Raw genomic sequence first — 23774 nt, forward strand, 5'->3', positions numbered from 1 at the left:
AGCTCTGCCCAGGATACTCCAGCCAGGCCTTCCAGGAGCTCCCCGCCGTGCAAGCATCCATTTCTATTCGTTTCTTTAAAAGACACGCACTTCTGGGAAGCACGTCCCCTTGTGCAGGAGGAGTTGCCCCTCGCGCCCAGCGTGGGATGAGCTGGATCCACTCCCTTCACCTGGTGGCCAGGGAGGGGAGGGGGGAAGGAAATGGGGCCTGTTTCTGTGGGACACTGAGGTCCTGCCCAAAGCTGTGTCCGCGATAATCGCATTAATCCCTGAAAGGAAGCCGGGAGAAACCGAGGGATCAAGTACAGCCGGGGTCGAGGAGGGTCACAGATAATCCCCAGATCTGACTCGAGCTCCCAGTTTCAGGGTCTGGCAACTTGTCAGCCATGTAGGCTGCCGAGAATTCCCCTTCTCACCTCGCCTGCACCGGGGCCTGGGGCCACAGCTCCGGGAGGAGGTGAGGGGCAGGATGGAGCGGAAGGGGTGGGGATGATGGGGATGACCCGGGGGGAGGTGGCCTGAGAACGAGCCCACCCCCTCCTCCCTGAGGTCCCCTGGCCCAGACTCTCTTCCCTCCCCACCCCCAGCCTGTCCCCCCAGGCACCCTTGAAAACTCCAGCGAGCATTGCCTTTGCCCACCCCCACCCCCTCTGCTTTCCTGATGCATTCTTTCACTGAACACATTTTAGCTAGATTGTCCATGCGTCCATCTTTCTTCCCGGCCAGATGAGGCATTCCTTGAAGCTGGAACCTTCTTGACAGAAGGACTGCCGCAGAGAAGGAGGTGAGCACTGAATCTTCCTGGGACAGCTCAGGGTAAGGAGGCGAGAAGGGGAACAGGGAGACCAGGCCTGTAACAGGGAACAGGGAGGAAGGCCAGTAAGAGCTGGCGGGGGTCACACTAGGCGGTCACCCTCGATCCCAAGAGCACGGGCAGGCATTGCGTTTGTGGACGAGGAAGAGGAATGAAAGGGTTGATGAAGTAGAGGAAGATTGGGGGGCCCAGTGGAGACACAAGCCCACGCCCGTTTGCTGGTGCTGAGAGAGTCTGCAAGGGCAGAGAGCAGGCCGGGGACTTGCCTCTTCCTTTCACCAGAATCTCAGCCAATTGTCATGGATGCAGAACCCTCGGGGAGCAACAGTCAGATCGTGACATTTATTGGAAAACCCCTGTGGCTCTTTTGGGGCCAGTTCCTGGCGTAGACCCCATGCAGGCAACCAGGGAAAGAACGGATGTGCCCAGCCCGGAAGAGCCCAGACCAATCAGGGAACCAGGCAGCCATGGGCAGCTTGCCTGGAATAAGTTCCGGTGAACCTCAAGAAGTTAAGCTAACCCGAGGGGTTGGGCAGGGCCACCTGGGGACACAGGAGAGACTCTGCACAGTCCGATGAGATAATGCAGTTCTGCTTCAGTATCAAAGCTGTGCATGGGGAGTCTGGAAACTACAGCGCAAGAGTGATGAAACCCCTGCCACCACCCCTTTCCAAGGCGATTGCTGTCTTATTTGGGTGCGTTTCCTGCCAGGTATGGTTTTCTGCACAAGGGAGAGGAGAGGCAAGGGGGCCCCCAGGAAGGAGGAGGCTTATCCTTGCACCCCACACGCTTCACACTGAGGAGCAGGAATGTGACCCTTGCCTCGCTGGCCACAGAGCTGCACCTGGTCACTGTGTATTTATATAGGCCCACGGGACACCTGTGCAGGTGTGTGCTATCTTTATGGGGGTCTCGGGGACTCCAAGAAGGCGGCGGCGGGGGGTCTTCTAGGATGTCCAGGGCAAGTGAGCAGTGAGCACTGTCTCTGTGAGCGTCAGAATGCAACCCGTACCTCCCCACTCATTCATTATCTACTCAGTGGGTCTGTCAGTCGGTCAGCAAACCTTTGGAGGATCCAGAGAAAATGAAGACAGAGTCCCTGCCCAGTGGGAGCTCTTGTTTTAGGGAAGGACACAAACCACCAGAGCCGGTGACGGCTGGGCATGCCAAAGGCACGTGGCAGACACTCGCAGTAGCCCAGGGGGTTCCCACGAATGGGGACTCGGCCTCCCTGTCCCCTGCCCAGATGCAGGGGATCCTGGAAGGCCTCAGGCCGAGGACTCCTAAGGACACTCGGTAATTGTGTCTCTCCCACCTGCCCAGGAATATCACAGCGAGGCATTCTCCCGAAAGCTCCCCCAGGGCGGGAGGACTGCCTGAGAGCTGAGGCCGTGTCTCCCCGGCATGAAACCCATCACTTACCGAGGAAGGTGGAGACGAAAACACTCTGCAAACTGGGGACCCCTGGGTGGAGCTGGGAGCAGAGACCCCCCTGACACCCTGCCCCGCACCGGGGGCCTCCTGCGCGCAAGGGCTGTGCCTCAACCATCCGACTGGGGGTTCGCTGAGTCGGGGGCTCGGCCTGTCCCGTCAGACCAGAGACTCCCATTCGAATGCCGTGGTCCCCAAAGGTCCTGCACCCAGGGTGGCTCCGTGCACCCTCTTGCCTCACATACACGGGTGCTGACGGACCGTTCACCTTCAGCATCAAGGCTTAGCTGACTCAGCTGAACCTTTTCTGCTTCTTAGAAAGACAACCCAGCTAGCCCCTGACATCTGAAATAATATTTTTAACTATTTATTAGCCCCCTGACTATTTATACATGGTGCACAAAGTAACTTTGACTTAAATTTATACTGAAGTGTAAATGACTTCCCAAGAAGATTTTACAAACTTGGAGTTGGAAGGGAAGGTGGTGCTCTGGTTCTCGCGCCCGGCTGCACATGGGATTACCCGGAGAGCTTTTAAAAATACCCGTGCCCAGGCCCTGCCTCCAGCCCATTCCGTCAGCACCCACAGGGCGAGCGGCAGGCACCCATACTCTCTAAACTCCCAGGTGATTCTGCTGTGCCAGCCAAGTCCGGACAGTGTTCTAGAACAGCCTCCTCAGCACAGGACCCACCAGTGTTTCTTCGCTCCACAGCCACGTAGAAAGTGCCTCGTTCGTGCCCGAGACCAGGATTGTCTCAATCTCGTCCATAACTCTGTTGTTCCTCCGACCTTTTTTCTGGATACTCCCAGTGATGGGGAACTCACTGCCTCACAGGGCAAATCTTTCCCCACAATCTGGTTTTTAGGTGGTCTGTAGGGAGGGGAGACGGGCTGGGACGGGGGCTCTGAGACGCACTGGGTCCCACCCTGTGCCCGTTTCCTTGAAAGGTGACACCCCCACCCAGTGAGGCCAGGAGTGCACACGCAGCATTGCAGATGAGGAAGCTGAGGCTCAGAGAAGCGAGGAGGTGATCCGGGACCACTCGGCTTGTCGGTGGTCTTGGATCAGAGCGCCGGTTCGTTGGCAGGTTGGGGCTAGGGGGTGGGGTGGGTGCATAGGCCAGAGATGACGTCCGAGTGTCCAGAAAGACCTCCCAGGTCTCCCACCAACTTCTTAACCCCCACATTCCAGACATATTTCTCCACCCCCCCCCCCACCATTTTCCTTCCTTCATGTCCGTCAGTATTGGGAGACACTGACAAACTCATTTATCCAAAGTTTTGAGGACCCGAGTCACCCTTTCTACAGGGTGCACTCACACGAATACGGACCCCAGATGCGCAGGGCAGTGCTCACCTGAAGGAGTGGCTACCGGTGGAGACGCTGGGGGTCCCACCCTGGACGGTAATGCATCCTTGGCGTTCCCGCCGAGCAGCTCAGAGGGGAGCCCCGCCCCTCCAATCTCCGAGTGGGCTCGTCTCTGCAGCCGTACCCACCCGCACCTGAGTCTCGCGTGCCGGGGGCTTTCCCCCTGTAGCCCCAACCCTCACCACCCCCCGGTGGATTCCGAACGGTAACGTTCCCTTTACAGACAGAGACGGCGCGGACGAGTCTGTCTCCAGGGCTGAGATCCATCCGCTAGAACAGTGTTTTCCAACGCGCAGGGTGTTACCGATTAATAGCGTGCAAAATCGGTTTGGGGGACCATGAACAACATTTTTAAAATAGAATAAGGTAGAAAAGCATAGAGGGAAGTCTGGCTTCCAAAAAACTTTCAGTTCAGATGTGTGTTGCAGGCGAGGCGTGATGGGAACGTCTCTTCCCGGTGCGGACCAGCTCAGCGCCCCCCTCGCGGTTTGCAGTGGCAGCGGCAGGCCTCCCCAGGGAGAGCTCTGCGGTGAGACCTCGCAGGCCAGCCCCGCCCACGAAACCCTGTCCCCTAGCGAGCCGCAGCTCCGGGCCACGTTTTCCTCCTCTGGGACGTGGCGCGCGGGCAGGTGGGTTTCACTGCGCTTCGCTTTGTTGAGCTTCACGGGTGTTGCCTGTTTTACAAACCGAAGGCAAGACCCTCCGCTGGCAAAAAGGCCTGAACTCCGTTTGTGGCGACAGCTGCCTGATCACGGGGGTCTGGACCCGAACCCGCAGCGTCTCCAAGGTCTGCCTCTGACGGCCCGGATGAGTGCCTTCCAACAGAAACGGAACGCGAGTTATAAATGCTCCAGTGGCCACACACAAAGGCCAAAACTAACAGGTGAAATTAACGTTCATAAAATGGTATTTAACCCAATAGGAATAGAATATCATTGGCTCAGCATGAAGCCGATATAAAAAAGTGTTCATGAGGTTTCACATTCTCTGTACCCAGTCCTCCACGTGCATAAGTATTTTACACCTGGGCCCCTCTCAGTTGAAGCTAGCTGCCTGCCCCCGGGATTCGGCGGCCCCAGGGTCACCAGCTACCACACTGGACAGTGCATAGTATCAGTAAACTCTAGGGTCTCCTCTAAAACGAGGTGGCCGGGCTGGACTCCTCACACGTTTGCCTCTTGTCGATCCCCACGGCCCTGGCAGCTTCCGGTTGCAGAAAAGCGTTCAGGGGACACAGGGAGGGAGTTACTTCAAGTGGCAAAAATATGGGCCGCTGACTCTGGAATCACACAGACCTGGCTGACTCAGCCACGTGCTGTACACAAGTCATCCATCCTCCCTGCGCCTCGGTCGTGCGTCTGTAAAATGGGAACGATGAGGACAGCTAACCTCAGGTAGCGTTTACCTTGGGCTGGGCATTGTCGTGTGAAGCCTTTCATGTGTATTAACTCCTCTTTCGGGAGTCTAGGAAGCAGCATCCTAATTCTATAGGAGGAGCGTTGAGGCACAGGGAGGTTAAGTAACTTGCCCAAGGTCACACAGCTAGTATATGGCATTGCTAGGATTCGAACCTGGGCCACCCGGCTCCAGAGCCCCTGGGCTGAACCATTAGCCCACACTGCTGGCCTCCTGGGGTGGGGGGCAGTGAGGATTAGCACAGGACTGCCCTGGCGATGGCTGGTAGACGGCAGGCATAGAATGAACTGCTGTTGCTGCTGCCCTCGTCTGGGGCAGAGAGGGTGTGGGCAGAGCCCCTGGGTGACCTCCAAACGCCTGGGGCGCAGCTGGGTCACGACCGGCTGAGAGGCAGCCCCTTCTGAGCTTCCCTTGTGCCGCCCCCACTGGAGGCTGCGAAGGCGCCTTCCTCATAGCTCAGGCACAGAGGCCTCCGAAGGTGGGTGATTCAGGGCCTGAAGTGCCCGGGGCTGCGGCGGCTCTGGGGGTGGTGGGTGGGCCGAGGGGACGGCCAGCGTGAGAAAGGCGGCCCACCGGTTTCGAGGGCTGAGCTGGAACAGAGCCTTTTCTGAGAGTCTCGTGTGGGACTCCGATACGTAAATCAGATCCAAGCAGAGATGCCGTGGTCGAAGCAGGGAAAGGGGCCTGGATATCACCCTCTAGTCCCTCCCCCTCCCTAGGGGACCCCAGGAGCCCCCGTTTCCCCCCCAGCTCTGGCAGCCCAGGCCACCGGAGCCAACACCAGCCCAGCGCAGCTCCGGGCACAGCCCAGGCCGGCTGAACCGCCCAGGTAATGCCGAGGGGGACCCAGACAGCAATGTGAGGTGGCCCCCTGGGGTCTCAGGGTACAAAGGGGGGACTGGGGATCTGTGAACCCCATTCCCACCATCGCCCCAGGCCCTTCCAGAAAGGCCCTGCCCCTGACCATGACCTCACACTGAGAGGGAACAGCAAGCATGGGCCCGGCCCCGTCACAGCCTGCACCGCTGCAGGTGACTTGGCCAGGAGCCAGGTGGGCGAGAGAGGATGACAGCTGGGAACAGAGCCACCTTTGACTCCAGAGGACAATGCCCTCCCAGTGTCGCTGATGGGCGGCCCTCAGCCCCTTCACCACTGCCCGGTCCCCAGGAACAGGTTAGGCCACGGCTGGGTAGTTTCAAAACAGCGCTGAGGGCGCGGGCAGTGCCGGCGGCTCCCAGTTCGTGCAGCGTTTTCCTGTCTTCTCTCCCCTCGGCTTCGCACCATGATCATGAGGGGCAGCGAGACAATGGCACGGCTCCCCTGTCCGAGCCAGCGCTGACGGAGCCCCTGCCCTGTGCTGACCGCCCCCCACACATTCCCCTGTGTCCCCCTCACAACAGCACTAGGAGGGGGTCACCACTGTGTCCCTGTCCTTGAAGAGGACACAGAGGCCCAGAGAGGTGAGGCCAAGCCACTCAGCTAGAAGAGCCCGAGCCCGGACTCGAACCCTGGTCTGCAATCAAAACCACCCGAGGAGTGGAGTGGTTGACTCCACCGGAGCTGGCGGGTCGTCATCATCACACCCTGGAAGAGCAGCCCGGGAGAGAGGGGCCGTGTGGGAGTTCTGAGGATGGGACGGTGTCTAATGTGTGGCACTTGGGACCGAGGGACAGAGCAAGGGACAGCCTGGTGAGGTGTGGGCGGTCACTGGGCACCACGTGACAGGGGCCCCCCCACTGCTGAGGGATGGACGACGTGGCCTTGGTGCTGGGATTTTGAATGCCACGACAAGCCCCCCATGTCCAGTCTCACCCTCCCAACCCGCTCTGCACCCACAGACTCGCTGAGCTTCCCAAAGCCTCCCTCCCTCCCCCTGTGCCTGTCTTTGGATGGCCTGCCAGCTGCGCCTGTTCCTAGCGCTGAGCACCACCCGACCCAACACGCAGTGGCCTGAAATGACCACCTGACACGCTCGGAGTCTGTGGGTCAGGAGGAGGCAGGGCGCGTTGGGGATGGCTGGGTGGCTCGGGGCGTGGGGCTGCGGGCACCCAGAATGGCCTTGCTCCCATGTCTGGCCGCCAGCGTGGCCTCGGCAGGACTGTGGGCGGGCCACCCACCCGTGGTCTCACCAAGCAGACTAGTGTGCTGTGGGCTCCCTCACCACGTGGAAGCCGGGTTCAAGGAGTGAATCTCCAGGGACGGCAAGACGAGAGTCATTTTTATGACTTAACCTCGGAGGTCCCAGGGCCCCATACACAAAGCTCCACCCAGGTTCAAGGGAGGGGGACTCGGACTCCGGCTCTGGGTGGGAGGAACTTCAAGGTCACACTGAAGGACGAGCAAGAGGGATGGGAGGGAGCGTTGCCGCCCCCTTTGGAAAAACAGGGCGAGGCAGAAGCAGGTTCACAGTTGTGAGCACACGGAGCACAGCGTGTGTTCGGTGTTATTTATTCGTGACGGGACTATTTTCCACACGAACAGCTGCAGCCTCCTCCGCCCCACCCTGTCTAAGCCGCCACCGGGCGCTCTCTGGGCGAGCCCAGCCCCTCCCTCCACACGGCCAGGAGGCCCTGTGGATGCCCCCGCCTCACCGATTTCTGCACATGCTGCCCCTTCTGACCACAGATTGCTTCCACCCACCCCACCCCGACCCCCTTCCCCTGGCCGACCTCAACTCACCTTTCAGGGCTCAACGGAGACATCATCTCCCAGGAAACCCATTGTGACCTCTGACCCACCACAGCAGAGCTGGGGCCCCTCTTGACCACATTTGCCCCTCTGGGTACAGAGCCCTCCCTGCTCACTGGTCTGCAACAGACCTCGAGCACCCTCCTAGACATGGGCACTGTGCATGCTGTCTCTCTACCATTTCATCCCCAGCACAAAGCCAGTGGACATCCGGCAGCCACTTCCCCCAGGAAGCCTCCCCAGATTGCCCCAGACAGTGCCAGGTGTCTCTCTGCCTCTCCCGCAGCCCCCCGGAGCAGGTGTTTGGAAATGCCTGGATGACAGAAAAGGTCCCCTCCCCCTGTTCCCAAGCCAGAGCTTGTTACTGCAGTAAAAGCAACAAATTACCAGGCGGGCTGGGAGCTGTAATGATTAAAACAAGGGCATTGTTCTCGGGGCTGCTAATTGCATACCTGAGGGATGAGGTCTGCTCAGCCCCAGTGCCAGGCCTGGCCTGGCAGGGAGCACAGAGGTGACAGGGGCAGGAGGGGGTGTCGCAGGAGCAGTGTGTCCAAAAAGGGGGACCCCACCCACCTCTCCTGGGGTCCTCTTGAAAGTGTGGATTCCTAGGCCTTGCCCCAGAACCACTAAATGTGCACAGGATGGGGGAAGGGCTGAGGGCCCAGGAACGTGTATTCCTCACAAGCGCCCCAGGTGATTCTGAGGGCCGGTCCGGTCTGGGGCTTCCAGCCAGCCCCACCCCAAAGCCAGACAGAGCCCCACCCTCACCTGGCCCAGCTCACCTGGGGAAGGTGGCAAGATTCAGAAAGTGACCTGGAGGGGAGGACAAGAGGAGGGAAGGTTTCCTGGGGACTCGGGTCAAATGGTCCTCGAGAGTGAGCCGAGGGTCCCTGCGCCTAGCCACGCTCCGGGCCGAGCACAGGGTGATTTACCAACGGGAGGCAGAGGGAGCTTAAGCCTCAAGACCCCCTCTAAGGCCTGGGAGGGGCCCTAGCAATGGACTCACTTGTTCCTGTGCTTTGTACAATTTGCAAAACTTAAGATATTTTGTATTCTTTTACTTAGCGTCCCACCACCCCAAATTATGTAAGTTTCAGGCCCCCCGAAAAAACGGAGACAGCAATCCAAGCCGTGGGAATGAAACAAGCAAATGGGAGTAACCGCCAGCCCACTGCTGACTACCCCCCATGGGGACGGCCCAGCCAGCAAGGGGCTCAGCCTCTTCACACCTCCTCCGTTTTCTCATCTGTGAAATGAGCTTGTGACTGCGGCTGCGCCGTCACGTTCTGCGAGCACCTGTGAGCGAGCCCGGGCGGGTACCCAGCCGGGGCTGAGCCCAGGGCATGCGCTCTGTCGGCTCTGCGCAGGGGCTCTCAGCTCCCGAGCCCAGGGCTATGCGCTCAGTCTGAGCTGCGCAGGGGCGCTCAGCTCCTGTGGACGCACCGCTGAGCGAGCCAGGGTGCGCGCAGACACCGGGTCGGCTGGGGCCGCCCAGCCTGCGAGGACTGCGTGATGACGGGTGCTTTTGAAGCCCTGCTCCCCGGAAATGCAGACAGAAGATAAGGCCCACTTTCACCAAGCCAGTTTCAAGACGGCCCAGCCAAGAGGCCGGGGAGGGGACCCACTGAGGCAGATTGGCTGTCATTCTGGGACAGGAGTGACAGGAAGGGCCTCCACCTCAGAGCAGTGATTTCTGGGTGGGAAGGAGCGGGTACCCACAGCAGAGGATGCTGGAAGTTTCGGGGGAGAGCAGAGCTTGGGACAGGGGTTTGGTCCAGTCCAGCCTCCTCCTGTACGGCCTGTGCCACAGGCCACTGTGAGTTACGACAGAGCTGGAGGCCAGGATCCAGGAAAGGCTGGGTGACCACTTCCCCGGTATACATGACCTTTTCATGGAGGACTTCCTGGAGGAGGCAGCTTTGGAGCAGGGGGGAAAGGGACAGGGATGGACACGAAGAGAAGACAGGACCGGGAGGCGCAGGAATCTCAGCCCCCCCCCCCCCCGCCCCCGCCCCCCAGTGTGCTGACGGATTGCAGGTGAGCACGCACTGTCAGCGTTTGCCCAAGTGCTGCCGTCAGACGGTCGGTCTCGTTACCTCGATTCTTTTCTTTTCGAGTGTTCTACTTGCTGGTTTTCATACTAACACCCTTTAAAGTTTTGGAACCATTTCAGATGTAGAGAAAATCTGCACATAGAATACTCTCAGGGCTTTTTCGGAGAGTACGTTGCTAGCCTGAGGCCCACTGTCCCGAATGCATTCGTGCCGGTTTTCCGCACATGGGGCATCTCCCCGAAAAACCACAGCAAAACCGCCAACTTGGGGACCTGGCGCCGCCGTGGTTGCACCTTCTGTGCCACGGGCCTCAGGCCGGCTGTGCCAGCTGTCCCGGCCACGCCCGTGACCGCCGAGGGGCCAGCCAGGGGTTGGACCTCCTGCCACGGCCTTGATGCTTTGAGGACCTCAGGCCAGTTTTTCTGTAGAGCGTGGGTTCACCTGGCATTTCTTCACGACGAGGCTCATTTGCGGCAGCCCTGTCCCCGGTGGCACCTGCTGGGCTCTGAATCCGTCCTGCGGCTGCTGATGCCGAATCGGGCCACCGGATTCAAGCGGCGTCCAGCAGGTTTCTCCACTGTCCAGGTGCCCTTTCTCTCTCCGTAATTAGTATGTGTTTCTGAGACTACGTACATATCCCATTCCTCACCCGACTTTCGATTCCTCCACTTGTTTACTCACAGCAGGGCGGACTGCGGTTTCTCACTGCAGTCAACAGCTGGTAACCCTTCTCGACCCTCGTTTGGGTCGATGCTCAGACTGCCCCACGACGGCCACTGGGTGTCCCGTCCAGTGGTTCCTGGGCACTGTGTCATGTCTCCCTGGTTCCTGGACGTTGCCTTACTTTCTGGCATAGCAAGGTGTTCTAGCTTCTTCTCGTACTTCCCCCCGCTCGGCCCTGGAGTCAGCCTTGCCTCCCGGGAGCCCTGTTCCCGGTCCTGGAGAACGGTACGCAGACGCCAAGGTCCGGGTGTGGGATGTGCTCATCGCCACTGGGGGCTGCTCAGGACTCTGAGCCGGGGGCAGGGCGGGGGTGGGGGCGGGGTTGTGCGTGTTCACCTGCATGCACGGACACTCACACACACACACACACACGGTAAATACCTCACACATACTCACACTTGCATTTTTCTGTCTCTCTCTTCTATTGGTAACCATGAGTATACACTGATATCTCAGATTTCAATTCCAATACCACAAGATCCATTTTCCTTCTCTCCTGTTCCGGATCTGTAACTCCTCTTTCTGATGCGAACACCTGGGCTCCTTTGTCCTTAATGCACAGGGTGCGGCAGAGGCAAGGCCTGCTCGAGTGTGGCTGGCAGGGCAATAATATGGGTGGGATAGTGCACAGTTTTAACTTGAACATTTCGCCTACAATGTCCTGTGGTGTGCTTGAGTGTGATGTTGTTATGTGACAGAGTCACATGCCTGTGGCTCTGTGAGATTCTGTAATGAAAAAGGAGCATTGGTTGTGCGGGATCCTCTATCAATTAGATAAGCCCCTTTTAATGTAACCAATCCCCCACTACTGCCACCCCCCACCCCCACGCACAGGGGTGCCCACTTGGGCCCTGCCACTCCACTGGGCCACCCTCCACACCTCCCGGGGCTCTGACACCCTGCAGGCCACTCCCCCTCATGGACCTGCTTCTTAGCACTTTGGGCTCTGACGCCTGCTCCAGGCCGCCCCTCCTAGGGACGCCGTCCCCCCGGCTCAGGCCCCAACTGCTCTCTGGGCCGCTGCTGCCACCATGCCCACAGCTCCGCAGGGTGAGGAAATGCAAAGGCCACACTCCAGCCAGGCCCTCGGCCCTTGTCCACTGTGTTCTCTAAGATGCCCTGTGACGGGGCACGTGGCACCTGCCGTGTGACCACCCCCAGTGGGAGTGCCTGAGCTCAGGGGTCCTCAGTCTCAGTGGGGGGGCTCTCCTGGGGGAGGGAAGGCGGGTACTGCCCCTACCCCCCAGGGCTGCGGTGCCCCAGCCTCTCGGGGCCTCAGCAGAGCCCTCAGGCCTCCCCAGGGCTGAGCTTAGGACCCGGGAGCGGTCTGCCTGCCTGTGGCAGGTAGCACCACAGCTCCCCACTTTACCTAGCACCTTGCAGTTTGCAAAGCCCTTAGTAAACTGCGGGTCCTTCACAACGGCCCCTCAAGGTAAGGATCCCTGCACCCTTTTCACAGCAGATGACACTGAGGCTCACACTGGGGAAGACACTAGATCGAAGTCCATGTCACAAAGCCAGCGGGTGTCAGAGCCGGGACTCACACCCAGGCCTGGCCGGCCAAGACCCCACCCTTTGTGCATACACGCCCCCAGCCCCACCTCACCCCACTCCCTCACTCCCCCCACTTCCCCCTTCAGGGCGTGGCTTGGTTCAGAAGGGCTCACATCACCCCTGAGCCCCTCTGGAAGACCCCCGTGGTGCGTGGCTCTGGTCACACCTGGCAGAGCGGGGTGGTTCTGTCCCTGCCCTTCAGAGCCCACAGTCTGGGGCAGACATCACGGTGGCTGCAGTGCCAACGAGGGTGGTGGGCTGTGCCCATGCCCTGTCTTCCCGGAAGCCTGCCACCCGCTCCCTCCACCCGGGGCCGGCAAACCAAGGCCTGTGCGCAGTGTGGGGCTGGCCCTGATCTGCCTCCTCGTCCCAGGGCACCTCCTGGCACCAGCAGGAAGGTTCCTCTGGGAGGGCGGGCCCAGCCCAGCACAGGACAAAACCCCCAAGTCAGCAGGCCCTGGGCCCAGGCCTGCCCATGCTGAGGGCGGTCCCCCAGCTCAGCACTTGTGGCTCCGCGGAGGCGGGCGGCACCCACGTCAGCCCGCACGTGTACGGGCCCTGAGCCCCGGGCTGCCTCGTGGGAGCCCCAGGAGACCAGGCCCGTGCAGCCGGCGACTCCACCAGGCCCTGGGAGAGGCGCCTCCGTGAGTCAGCCCCAAGCTGAGCTCAGCACAGAACTTCTTACCTGGGCTGCCAGGGACACCACTCCCCGAGGTGGGGACAGCCTCCGTTCCCCAAATCCCGCAGAGCGGGGACTGAGTCCCAGTCCCGGGTTCACCTCTGTTCCCCAAATCCTGCAGAACAGGGACTGAGTCCCAGTCCCAGGTTCTCGATGCTGCCTGGCTCCTCACAGCCGGGCAAGGCCTCGGCTCCCCCATCTGTACAATGCGGGAGGGGGGGCTGCTGTTTCCGATCGGCGGTCTGGGTTCTGTTCTCCATGGCTCACCTGGAAGATGGGTGCATGTCAAGCAGGAGGGACTCCAGCTCCCACCGAGACAACGTCCCCAGGGCCGGACCTGGGCTTCTCCTCACACATGGGGGTGGGGGCGCAGAGAGGGGCTTCTGTGCAGGGTTTGGGTGGAATGTGAGATGTGTGGCCACAGAGCCAGGGCTGCTCAGGAGCCCTGCACACAGCCGTCCTGGCCTCCTCCTGGCTTCCTCTGCACCAAGCCCCTTGGGACCCAGGCTGCGCAGGCCCAAGCAAGGCGACGGGACGTGCAGGGCACCACAACCACCTGGTCCCTGCCCCCGGGACAGTCAGGAAGGTTCTGGTGAACAGGCAGAGAGGAGCCCAGGCCCAGCAGATGGGGCTGGGAACAGAAATAAGCTGAGAGCTGCCTCAGTGCCACTGAGGCGCCAGTCCTCGAAAGGACAAGCCAACCACGAGGCCACTGGCCAAAGGATCCCCAAGATTCCCCGATTCAATGCCAGGGGTCCACAGAGACCTGCATCCCTGCCCTTGGGGACCTCAGGCTCAGAGTCTTAAAGGAATGATGGCACCCAAGTCAGAGACGGCTGTGAGCAGGAGAGGACCAGCCGGGGGCCAGCTGGTAACACACAGCCAGGTGGATAAACACAGCAACCTCAAGGCAAGACACGTGCTCTGAGATGGAGGGACATGGGACAGATGCCTGGGACAGGCCCCTTGGAGGTGACATGTGAATGGAGACCTGCGTGTCCTCCAGAGTCTGAGAAGCCAAGGGAAGAGTTTTCCGGTCAGAGGGAGCAGCGTGGGCAAAGGCCCTGGGGTTGGAAAGGGCTTGCCTTGTGGAGGAGCAAAAGGCCAGCGTGGGTGCAGCTGTCTCCTCGCAGGCCAGGGGGTCCCGTGGTTTTTTGTGGACGCCTGCCAGTCCTCCCGCCCACCCCGGGACTTAGGGACATGCACAGGGCACATTCTCTGTTCCTCCACCTCCTAAAACTCATCTGCCCTTCCCTCTGACCTTCGGGTGCAGACCCACTAACCAGGAGAGTTCCTGCCTCCTGGAGACCAGGCCCCACGCCATCAGGGGAGGACCATGACCCCGGGGCACACTGGGAATATCCCAAAAGACAGAGACCTCAGGATCCTGCCTGTGTGGCGGCCTCCCTGCACCCTCTGGCCTGCTCAGCGCAGGTGCCCAGACTCATGCCAGCCTCGTGTCTGGTAGGGACGCCACCCAGGCAGACGGAGCTCTCCCAGTAGATGGTGGCATGACCTCTGGGCCACGGGACCAGCTCCATTGACAGCGAGGGGTGGCCAGTTCTGGTGGCGGGGCAGGAGGGCAGGCTCTGCCCCCGGCTCCAGAGGTGGCAGCGAGGAGGTGCCAGGAGCTCGGGCCCAGCTCCCTTCCCAGGGATGCAAAGCTGAACCAACCACTTCCCCACCCAGCCCTGTGGCCTTCAGGGCCCCGCTCAGAGCTGGGCTGCAGGGGGCCTGGGCCGACCCCCGAGATGGGGGTCTCGGCACAGTCCTGTGAAGGGGCAGCGGCTGCAGAGAGGCCAGAGCCGAGGCTTCTGGAACCTGCCTCCCCTGCTCACCACATTCCGGGCTCCTGGTGGCTCTTGGGGTGAGCCTCTTCCCTGGCACCCCCATACCCGCTTCCCCGACATCCCAGGCCTGTCGACCTTGAAGTTCCCCAAACACGCCAGGCTCTCCCCAACTTCCAGGAGCACCGGCTGCTCTCTGGGCCCCCCAAATGGGGATCTGCACCTGGGTCTTGCTTCTCCCACAGAAGTGGGGGGCGCTTGCTCAAAATTGGGGGCCGAGTGTGCCTAAGTCTGTGTGTTCAACGCCCACCGAGCCAGGGCGACCTGGTCCGGCAGATGAAGATGCTGGCAGCGCCCCGTGTCGTGAAGAGAGCCAGCCCACCGACCACCATGCCGCAGCCGGAAAGCACACAGAGGGGCATTGTGTCCCCGTCTGCAGCCACGCTCCTCGGGGCGCTGACCCGTCCCCGGGAACGAGCAGATTCCTGCCGCGTGAAGAGGCTGGGGCCGAGGGCGGCGTGGGACTCAGCTGCAGCTCCAAGCCCGGGACTGGGGCCTCACCAAACAAAAGCGACCCTCTAACCGCTCCACTTGCCCTGATTAGGACGCCCCCACCCCCCTGCCAACCAACGGATTCCCAGCAGCTACCAAGGCTGTGCCCTCCTGCTGGGAGCTGGGCAGAACTGACCAAACCCACGCCCGGTCCCCTGGGGAGCAGGACCAGGCCCACGAGCAGGGCTCAGGTGGTGGCAGCACCCCACCCGGGGCTGTGCGGGCCTGGGCAGTGACTCTGCCTCTCGGAGCCTCGGGCTCCTCGTCTGTGCAACAGGAACCAGCACGCGGTAGCCGCCGGTCGGCCATCACGCCTGGCCCGAGCAGGTGCTCAGCACGTGAATGTGAGGGTCCCCGACTATCAAAACCCATAACAGCCCGACGGCAGTCCAGCAGGAGCCTCTGTGGGGACCTGGCGGGCTGGGGCAACAAGGTCGTTGGGCGAAGGTGGCAGAGGGGCCTGAGGGACAGAGTCCGAAGTGCCAGGAGCCCAGACCCCTGTTCCCGCCGGTTCTGCCCACGGCCAGAGCACCCGTGGGAGCCCTGGGCCCACCCACTGGTGTCCCTGTGAACTTGTTACCGGGGTTAACTCTGGTCCCGTCCCAGTCCCTCGGCCCCGCCGGCCTCCCCCTTTCCCCCATCAGTTCCATTTCCGGAGCCACTGACGCTCGTGGGTGCATGGACGGTGGCAGAGACCTGCATGGGTGTGAGCGCCCCCCGTGGGCGAGGTGAAATGGCGGGGATGGGGGGCTGGGCCTGTGCTGGCTGCTCCGAACGCCACCTGGCACTGTCTCTCCCAAAGGAGAGCCCCCACCCCTCCCCACGCCCATCCCTGTTCCTGCTCTCTCCTCTCACTGACGTCGGCCGGCACCAGGAATCACTCCTCCCGTGCTCAGGTGGCAGGCCTGGAAGGCCCCCCCCCCGAGCTTAGGTGCCTGGACCCGTCTGCCTTGGATACGGGCCATGCTGCCAGCCAGGGACCTCGGCAAGCCCTCCCCCTCTCTGAACCCCACCGTCCCAGCCCTAGAGCAAAGGGGCAGAATGCACGCCAAAGCCCTGAAATCGGCACAGAGCCACAGGTGAGGCCCTGGCTGGTGCAGCCCCTGGGCCCTTGGCGCAGACCCCCCCTGGGCTGCGCTTTGGTGCTCTCAGGGGGCAGGGGGTCCCCCACACTCTGAGCAGCAGGGAGCCAGCTCTGCACCTGGACATACCTTGGGGCCACTCCAGGCTTGTCCGGGAGGCCAAGGGGGCAGCACACAAGCCGGGCCGGCTCTGAGATGGGACAACAGACAATGGCAGGCGGGAGGAAACAGCCCCCAGGGCGGGGTCCGCAGAGCTGAGGAGACAGAAACAACCACCGGGACCGAACAGGCGTCACTGGGCAGTGGACTCATGTGGGGGCGAGGCCAGCATGCACCCAGACCGTGTGTGGACACGAGCTGCAGTTGCAAGGCTGTCCAGACAGCTGGGATGCCAGGCAATGTGGCGCCTCAGGGCTCCTCTCGGTGCAGCACACCAGCCGCACCGGCCACCAGACCCAGATCTTGGACCAGGCCGGGTCAGGGCTTGCCCCCACGTTCACAGGCGGGCGAGGAGACTGGCCCTTGGCCCCACGGCAGCGCCGGGCCCCTCCAGAGCCCCGGAGTGACCCCATGCCACACTGCCCACCTCTGGAGCTGAACACACCACTAGGCCAGCTCACGTGACAGGTCCCTTTAGTCTGGGAAACGCACAGTTTTTACTGCATCCTCAGGCACAGGCCCCCAAGGATCTTGGGGACAGCGGGGAGCAAGCTTGGTCACAGCCCGAACCCCCCGATACACTCCCGTCCTCCCGGGCCTCCCTGCGCTGGCGCACTCTCGCCCACGAGGGGCTCTGGGAGCCCAGCAGGTCCGGGTCCTCACCAGGCTCTGCCCGTCTCGGCTGCTCTGCTCGAACCCAGGCAGGCTCCTAGCCTCTCTGTGCCCCGGTTTACTCGTCCGGGAAAGGGGGTGCCTCCGGTCACGTGGAATGGCAGCGGGGCAACCGAAGCACAGTCGGCAGAGCGCCAGCTTCAACGGGCCCTCAGCAAAGACCAGTCCTCATCCGCTGCCCTGCTCAGAGGCCGCCCTGCTCCGTCCTCCTCCGCACCTGAGCCTCGGAGTCAGTCCTCGGGGGGGAGAAGGCCCAGGTGGCCAGGAGACGCCAGAGGAGTTAGCCCGAGGCTTGCCCCCAGGGGACAGTGGGCAGGCGGGGGCTCCAGGGGCTCAGCCCTGGGTTCATCTTGCCCCTGACGGGGTTCCCTCAGTGCTGCCGGGGACAGTCCGGCTTCAAAAGACTCTGTGAGGCCCGGCAGCTCAGAGGTAGCTCCAGGCAGAGACACGGCCCTGCCCTCGGGGTTGCTGTGACAGGAGACTCGGGGTGTGGCAGGTGCCGGAGCCCCGGTGGGCACACGGGCCTGGGTGCTCCGTCCTGGGTCTGGGCCCGGCTCTGCCCTCGGCCTGCTCAGCAAAGGGCGGGGGAGGTGGAGAAGGGCCTGGGGGACCCACGCATTCCTCCCACTACCAGGACAGGGTTTTGACCGACCCGCCATCATCCCAGAAGTCCACACAGGACTGTGGGCAGGGCTGACCCCAACTGCCCACAGGACCCCTGGTGTGTCCACTGCGGAGCAGGCCTTGCGCCGGGCACTCGAGATGCGGCAGTGAGCAAGAGGGAGCCACCAGCAGAGCGGAACCCGGGGGTGGGCGGGGGGAGGGGAGGCCGATGGCTCAGTGCCCCCAGGGCTGGGACCCAGAGGCAGTGAGGCTCCCTCCCGGAGGTGAGTGCCCGAGTGGAAGAGTTTGCGTAGGGAAACCACCCTGCTGATGGCATTTCAAAGCGACGGCCCGGGGCCCTTGGGGAAGGGGCTGCAGGGGCCAGAGGAGAGTGCAGCGTGGGGAGGAGGGCCAGAGCCTGGCTGGGTTCTGAAGCAGACGCGGAGTGAATCTCCTTTTCCGGCTGGTGCCCAGCCCCTCCAAGGCCGCCCACCTGGCCGGAGCAGCAGGCATGGCCCCAGGGCCAAACACAGACGGGCTGTCCCTCTGGAGTTGGCTCAGTGACCGCCAGGACACCTGTCACAGCGGGGCCTGATTAGAACTCGGCCACCACAGCCCCTCTGGCCTGCGCCCTGCCTTCCGGGGTCTCTGCCTGTTGCCCCCTGCGGGCATCCAGGCCCCACGGGACGGACGGGGGACGTGCTGCTGCTGCACCCTCCGCACGAGCCCGGTGCCTGCCACCGAGCGGACACCGAGGCCGCGAGGGGGCGATGAGTGGACTGCTGAGCCCCGCACGCCGGTGGCCGCCCGGCCGCCCGAAGGCAAGTCCCTTCCCTTCCTCTGGGGCCAGTCCTCACCCGTAAGGTGCCACCACCACCCCCCAGACCTGCAGGGTGTCTCAGCAAACATGGCTGGGGGGAGGGGAGGGAGCCCGGGGGAGAAGGGGCCACCCAGCCTCCTGCTCAGACCCCAGCAGCCCCGACCTCGGGTGCGGGGTGCCGGGAGAGGCGCGAGCCCGACTGAGGGCTTCCAGAGGCGTCAGCAAGTCTAGAAGGTGGAGACCGCTCTGCTCCAGCGGTAGAGCTGAACGCGGACTTCCGAGGCTGAAAAACTGCAGCCGTCATTAGACGTAATTCAGTCTGGAGTCACCCGAATTCCCCAACTGGAGCTGCCTGTTGAGAGAGACAGGAGCCCGAGCGGCAATCAGCCCAGACGGGGCTCGGGACGGAAGGCGCTGAGCTCTGCCTGGTGTCCTTCAGGAGGCGGAGTTCCCTCCCTAGACCGTTCGCTCCCACCCCTGCCCAGCCCTGCCTCGGGCACCCCCGGGACCTGTCACAGACCTGCGGGCTGCCCAGCAGCAGCAGCAGCCCATGTGGGACCACAGCAACCATGGGGAGTGATCGTGTGGACACAGAAAAAGCCGTGACCGTGAAAGTAAGAGGCTCGATGCACTTGGGCTGGGGTTGAATTTCTCTGAGGCTTTTGCGAGAAAACGGACAGGGAACAAACAGGCAGGCCCCTCGTCATGAGCTTTGGTGACGGCAGCCTTGCAGGACAAAGGCGCCAGTCCACAGTCAGGCCTCCAAAGCCGCCTTGTCAACACTCAGTGCCCCGAGGTGTCGCTTTGAACACGGCTCAGCCTACCGTGGCGCCACACGGAACAGCCAGCCAGCACCTGGCGAGCAGGTACAACCCTGCGTACGCAGGCACCTTCCCTGCTTGCCCTCCCGGCCGCCCCAGTTTACGCGCGCCAGGACGTTACGTAACAGCCACCCTGCGTGCTAACACGTGCCTGCAGGGGTCTCTCGGGGAGACCACCAGAAGGCGGGGGACAAGGGACCCACGAGAGGGGACAAACTTGCCGTGTTCAGTGTGTGAAGCCAGGGTCCCCGAGACCAAGGTCCTTCCCCCGCCCTCACTAGACACGCCTGACCTCACCTGAGCCGTGGAGCTCCGGTAAAGAAAAAGTCAGAATCTCGTAGACCGGAAGTAAATTCATTAGTGGTTCAGAGAGGCTACTTCCTCACTGGGTGGCAGGCAGATAACCGCACGGAAGCCTGGCGACCCCTCGACCCCAGAGACGCAGGAGGCGGTGGAGCTGGGGTTTGAGCGGACTCAGCCCCTGACACGGCTGGCGATGCGGCACCCTTTCCTCGGCCAAGTCAGGCCCCCAGAAGGCCTCCTGCCCAACGCTGACGGACGTGCACTCGTGCGCGCGGGCACTTGCACACTCGTCTGCCGGGGCCGCCGGCCAGGCTCCCACAACAAGCCGCTCCGCCCTGGCTAGCCCAAGCTCGGCACTCACGCCTGCTCCCGGCCACCCCACCCGGAGCTCTGCGGGAGGGCCACCGAGTCCTGCCTGTGGACGTCTTCGAAAGGTGCCCAGAGGCACTTCCCGCCCCCAGGGGTCTGGCCTGAGGACTGAGCCACACGGACTGGACATCAAGACAAGGAAGGCTGCCACCCAGAGAAGCAGTGGGCAGGGGAGTCAGAGATCGGGAGACGGCGCTGGGAGCGCTGCCTCCCTGAGAGGCTACCTGGGTCAGCCGTGCCCTAGAACCTGGGAGAGGCTCTCAGGAGTGCTGCTGCTTCCCTGGCAAGAGGGCCGCTGCCCGTGAACCTGGGGAAGCAGGTCTCCGAGCCCCCGGGGACAGGAGCCACAGGGGTTGAGAACATGGTTTCAGAGGCACAAACCTGTGACCCCGGCAGCTACTGGCCGGCGGCCTTCAGCCAGTGAGGCCGGGTCAGCAGCCCTCCCAAGGGGCTGGCAGGGACCAGAACAGCACACACGCACCGCGCCCGGCGGAGAGGAGGTGCGCGGCCAGGGTGGCCGCCAACCGTGCCGACTGTGAGCCCACCCCGGGCCCTCTCCTAATGCGTGACCCCGCAGAGAGGTCACCAGAGGACCCCAACCTGCAGCTGGCAGGCGAGTGTCCAGTGCCGCAGCTGCAGAAAGACCCGGACCCTGCTGCCCTAAGCCTGCCTTTGGCCGAGAACTAGAAAACCACCGGGCTCCACGTGTCTCTGGGTTCCAGCTCTTAAGGCCAAAACACGGAGGGAGGCCGAGTGGCTTGTTTAGGAGAGATGGTGCTCGTCAAACGCGGGCAGCGCCCCGACTCGCTGGCGGGAAGCAGACGGCTCCGCTGGGTGCCAGCAGGAGGCCCGAGACAGCGCTCCTGACAGTCCGTCTTCCGGCGCTGGCGTCGGGAGGGGCCGGGCGGCGGGGCGGAGTGGAGCGCTTGGCCGGCACCTCTAAGGAAGAATTTAAGCAGCAGCCAACACCTTCTTTTTCAATGTGGATTAAGTCATTCGTTTATTTCTCAAGATGTGCACACTCAAGTATTGAGTCGGCCAGGCCACTCGTGGCTCCTGGGTACGTACAGGTCCCTTGACGGCTCGGGCTACAGACAACTTCATAGCTAGTGCACCACACACACGGGATAAAACGGGAGGCCTAGAACCCCGAGCCGCTCCGAGAGAAGGTGGGGGGAGGGGGTCACGACACAGCATCCTGCGGGGAGTTGATGCGCAGGAGGGGAGGGCCCGAGGGTGGGAGGCCAGCTGGCTCCAGTCGGCAGCAGCGGCGGTTCCGGGGGCGGTCAGGGGACTGAGTTCAACAGGTCCTTCAGGAAGCTCTCCGGGTCGGGGATTTCTGCGAGCAGACCTGCAGCGGAGACAGAGGCCGGTCAGGAGCAGGAACGCACAGCCCCACCGTGTCACGGCGGCCGTGTCCCTGGAGAGGAGACGCTGTACTCCCATAGGCCCCGACGGCGGCTGCTGGGAGGGTGGCAGTGATGGGGCAGGCGGTCTCGGAGCGGACACTCCCGCTCTAGGGGAGGCGACCTGCTCTGGGGCCAGGCCCTGCGGCCTGCTGGAGGCGTCACAGTGGCAGGGCCCGACCTCACGCCCCTCCCCTAACCCAGGTGCATGGACCACGGCCGGGCCTGCAGGGCCCGTGCAACTGAGTTTAAATGGAGCGGGGGCGGCGGGGGGGGCCTTGGGGAAAGGAAAGTGTCCACAGCCTCCAGCACATTCCAGAGGTACCTGGGAGGCTGGAGGAGCAGAGAAGGGTGGTAGGACCGTGGGCTCATCTGAGCTTTAGCTACTAGTCCTGGGGCCTCAAGCGCGCTGCTGACACTCGGGAGCTCCGTCTCTTCAACTGTCACACGGGGACAGTGACGAGTCCTTGTTGCATCGCCGTGGGGATCAGGTTAGGCCACACGTGTGAAAGCGCCCAGTGCACGGAAGGTGCTTGGTCAGCATCAGGGGCCCCGTTGCCCACCCGCCTCACCAGGCAGGGGTGCTCACATTTTATTTTATCTAATCCCCATCCAAGGACACTTTTTCACTGTTTTCCAAGAGCGGAGGAAGGCAGGGAGGGAGGGAGAGGGCGAGGGAGAGGGAGAAGGAGGGAAACACATCGATGTGAAAAAGAAACACCGATGGGTTGCCTCCTCATTCGTGTCCCAACCAGGGATCAAACCCTCCACCTGGGTATGCGCCCTGACCAGAATCGAACCCGTGACCCTTCAGTCTACGGGTGACGCTCCAAGCAACCGAGCCACCCCAGCCAGAGCAGCGCGCTCACGCTGAGCAAACGTGGAGCTGTGGACCCCAAGGCCCGGCACCACGCGGACTGCAGTCCTCTCCCCAGAGTCTGCACAGCGCAGAGAGGAGTGGGACCGATCGTCACCTCTTGGTTTTGGGAGGTGTTTTTGTCCTTGCATTCAAATGGGGTGTGTCTGATGTTCTGGAATTTTCCACCAGTGTAAACAAAGTCATAAAGTCACACTGTGAAAACCTGGCCTTGGAGCGCTGGTCACAGAGCCTCCCCGCCAACGGGCTCTCGCCCTCCCTGCTGCAGGCCGGGGCGCCCCTCAAAACCCTGCCCACCCCCCTTCTCCTGCTCACGCTCACATCCACACTGACAGTCTTTGCTCAGACATTTGCTAGACCCCGAGGCGACACGCTCGCTTGGCCCTGAGGACACACACACTGGCTACCGGCTCTCCGCCGGGGGTCGCTCCCCGGGCAGAAAGCAAGGGCAGTGGCTACGGGAAAAGTCAGGGCTGGAGGACGCACATGGGGCGTCCAGCGAGGCTGACAAAGAAACTGTGGGAGCGGCGCTAGCCGCCGTGATCCAGAGAACGGGGGAGGCACCAGGCCGGCGAAGGCCATCCTGGTGCACAGTTCCCACCGAGGCCACCGCAGAGGACCAGGCGCAGAGGACCAGGCGGAAGCCCCAGGGCTTTGGGGGAAACGCCATCGGTCGCGGCCGCGCTGGCGGGAAACAGCTGCACTCGGGGCACCACTGCAGACCTGGGAGAGCGGGGCTCCCGGAGGACAAGCACAAACACAGAAGTCCTGGTGGGACCTGGGAGACACGTCTCCCTGCCTCCTCACACACCCCACGCCCCCACAGTGAGCGTGAGGGGAGATGAAACAAGCTCCCCGAGAGCCCGAGAGGGCGCTGCACCCGCAGTCTGAGGCAGGCGTCCCCAGGCAGCCAGCCGCCCAGGTCACCTCCCCCTGGGGTCGTCTGGTGCTTCCTTAGGGAAGCCAAACAGGTGTTAATACATCTGCAATGACCGGGTCACATCTGTCGTGTGAGGAACCCGTGTGCAGAAGAGAAAGGTGACCTCCGCTTTCACCAGCTGCGGGACGGGGGCCCGTCTGAGGGCGGCGGCTCCCAGGACAGGGGCTCCACGTGCGGCCCTGGCCTGACGTCGGAGGTGCTCTGACGTTTGTCATCGGCTTTGAGAACCAGAGCCGAAATCTCCCACGTGCCCCGGGGCAGCTGCAACGCGAGAGGCAGGAGGGCCTGACCCTTGCGGCTCAGACTGCTGGGTGTCGTCCCGCAGAGCGCAAGGTCGCTGGTCTGATTCCTGGCCAGGGCACATGCCTGGGTTGCGGGTTCAGTCCCAGGTTGGGGTGTGTATGAGAGGCAACTGATCGATGTCTCTCTCCCTCTCTCTCTCCCTTTTTCCTTCTAAAAATAAGTAACTAAAATCTTAAAGAGAGAAAGAAGAGGCAGGAAGAAGACGGGTAAACGCCATGTTCCTTCTCTGAACTGTCATCACAAGTCAGGAACCAGAGGGGATTCTGACAACTTTCCAGCTATGCCCCCCTAGAGCTTCAGAGCCTGAGTCACCCCATTACAAAGTGGGGTGGCCACAGTCCCCACCTCGCC

At 62.4% G+C, this 23774-nt stretch overlaps 1 protein-coding gene across 5 annotated transcripts in view; it reads right to left on the reverse strand.

Annotated features, from left to right (window-relative positions):
- Positions 1–20884: 20884 nt before the first annotated feature.
- Positions 20885–23774, reverse strand: part of UBR4 (ubiquitin protein ligase E3 component n-recognin 4) — a 119069-nt gene continuing 116179 nt past the window's right edge. For all 5 annotated transcript variants that reach the window (XM_036025400.1, XM_036025398.1, XM_036025397.1 and 2 more), the window contains one exon: positions 20885–21248. In XM_036025400.1, the coding sequence (XP_035881293.1) occupies positions 21184–21248 (65 nt within the window). In that variant the 3' untranslated portion in view covers positions 20885–21183. The remainder of the gene's footprint in view (positions 21249–23774) is intronic.

This window comes from Phyllostomus discolor, chromosome 5 (genome assembly GCF_004126475.2).
Source record: "Phyllostomus discolor isolate MPI-MPIP mPhyDis1 chromosome 5, mPhyDis1.pri.v3, whole genome shotgun sequence".
NCBI lineage: Eukaryota > Metazoa > Chordata > Mammalia > Chiroptera > Phyllostomidae > Phyllostomus > Phyllostomus discolor.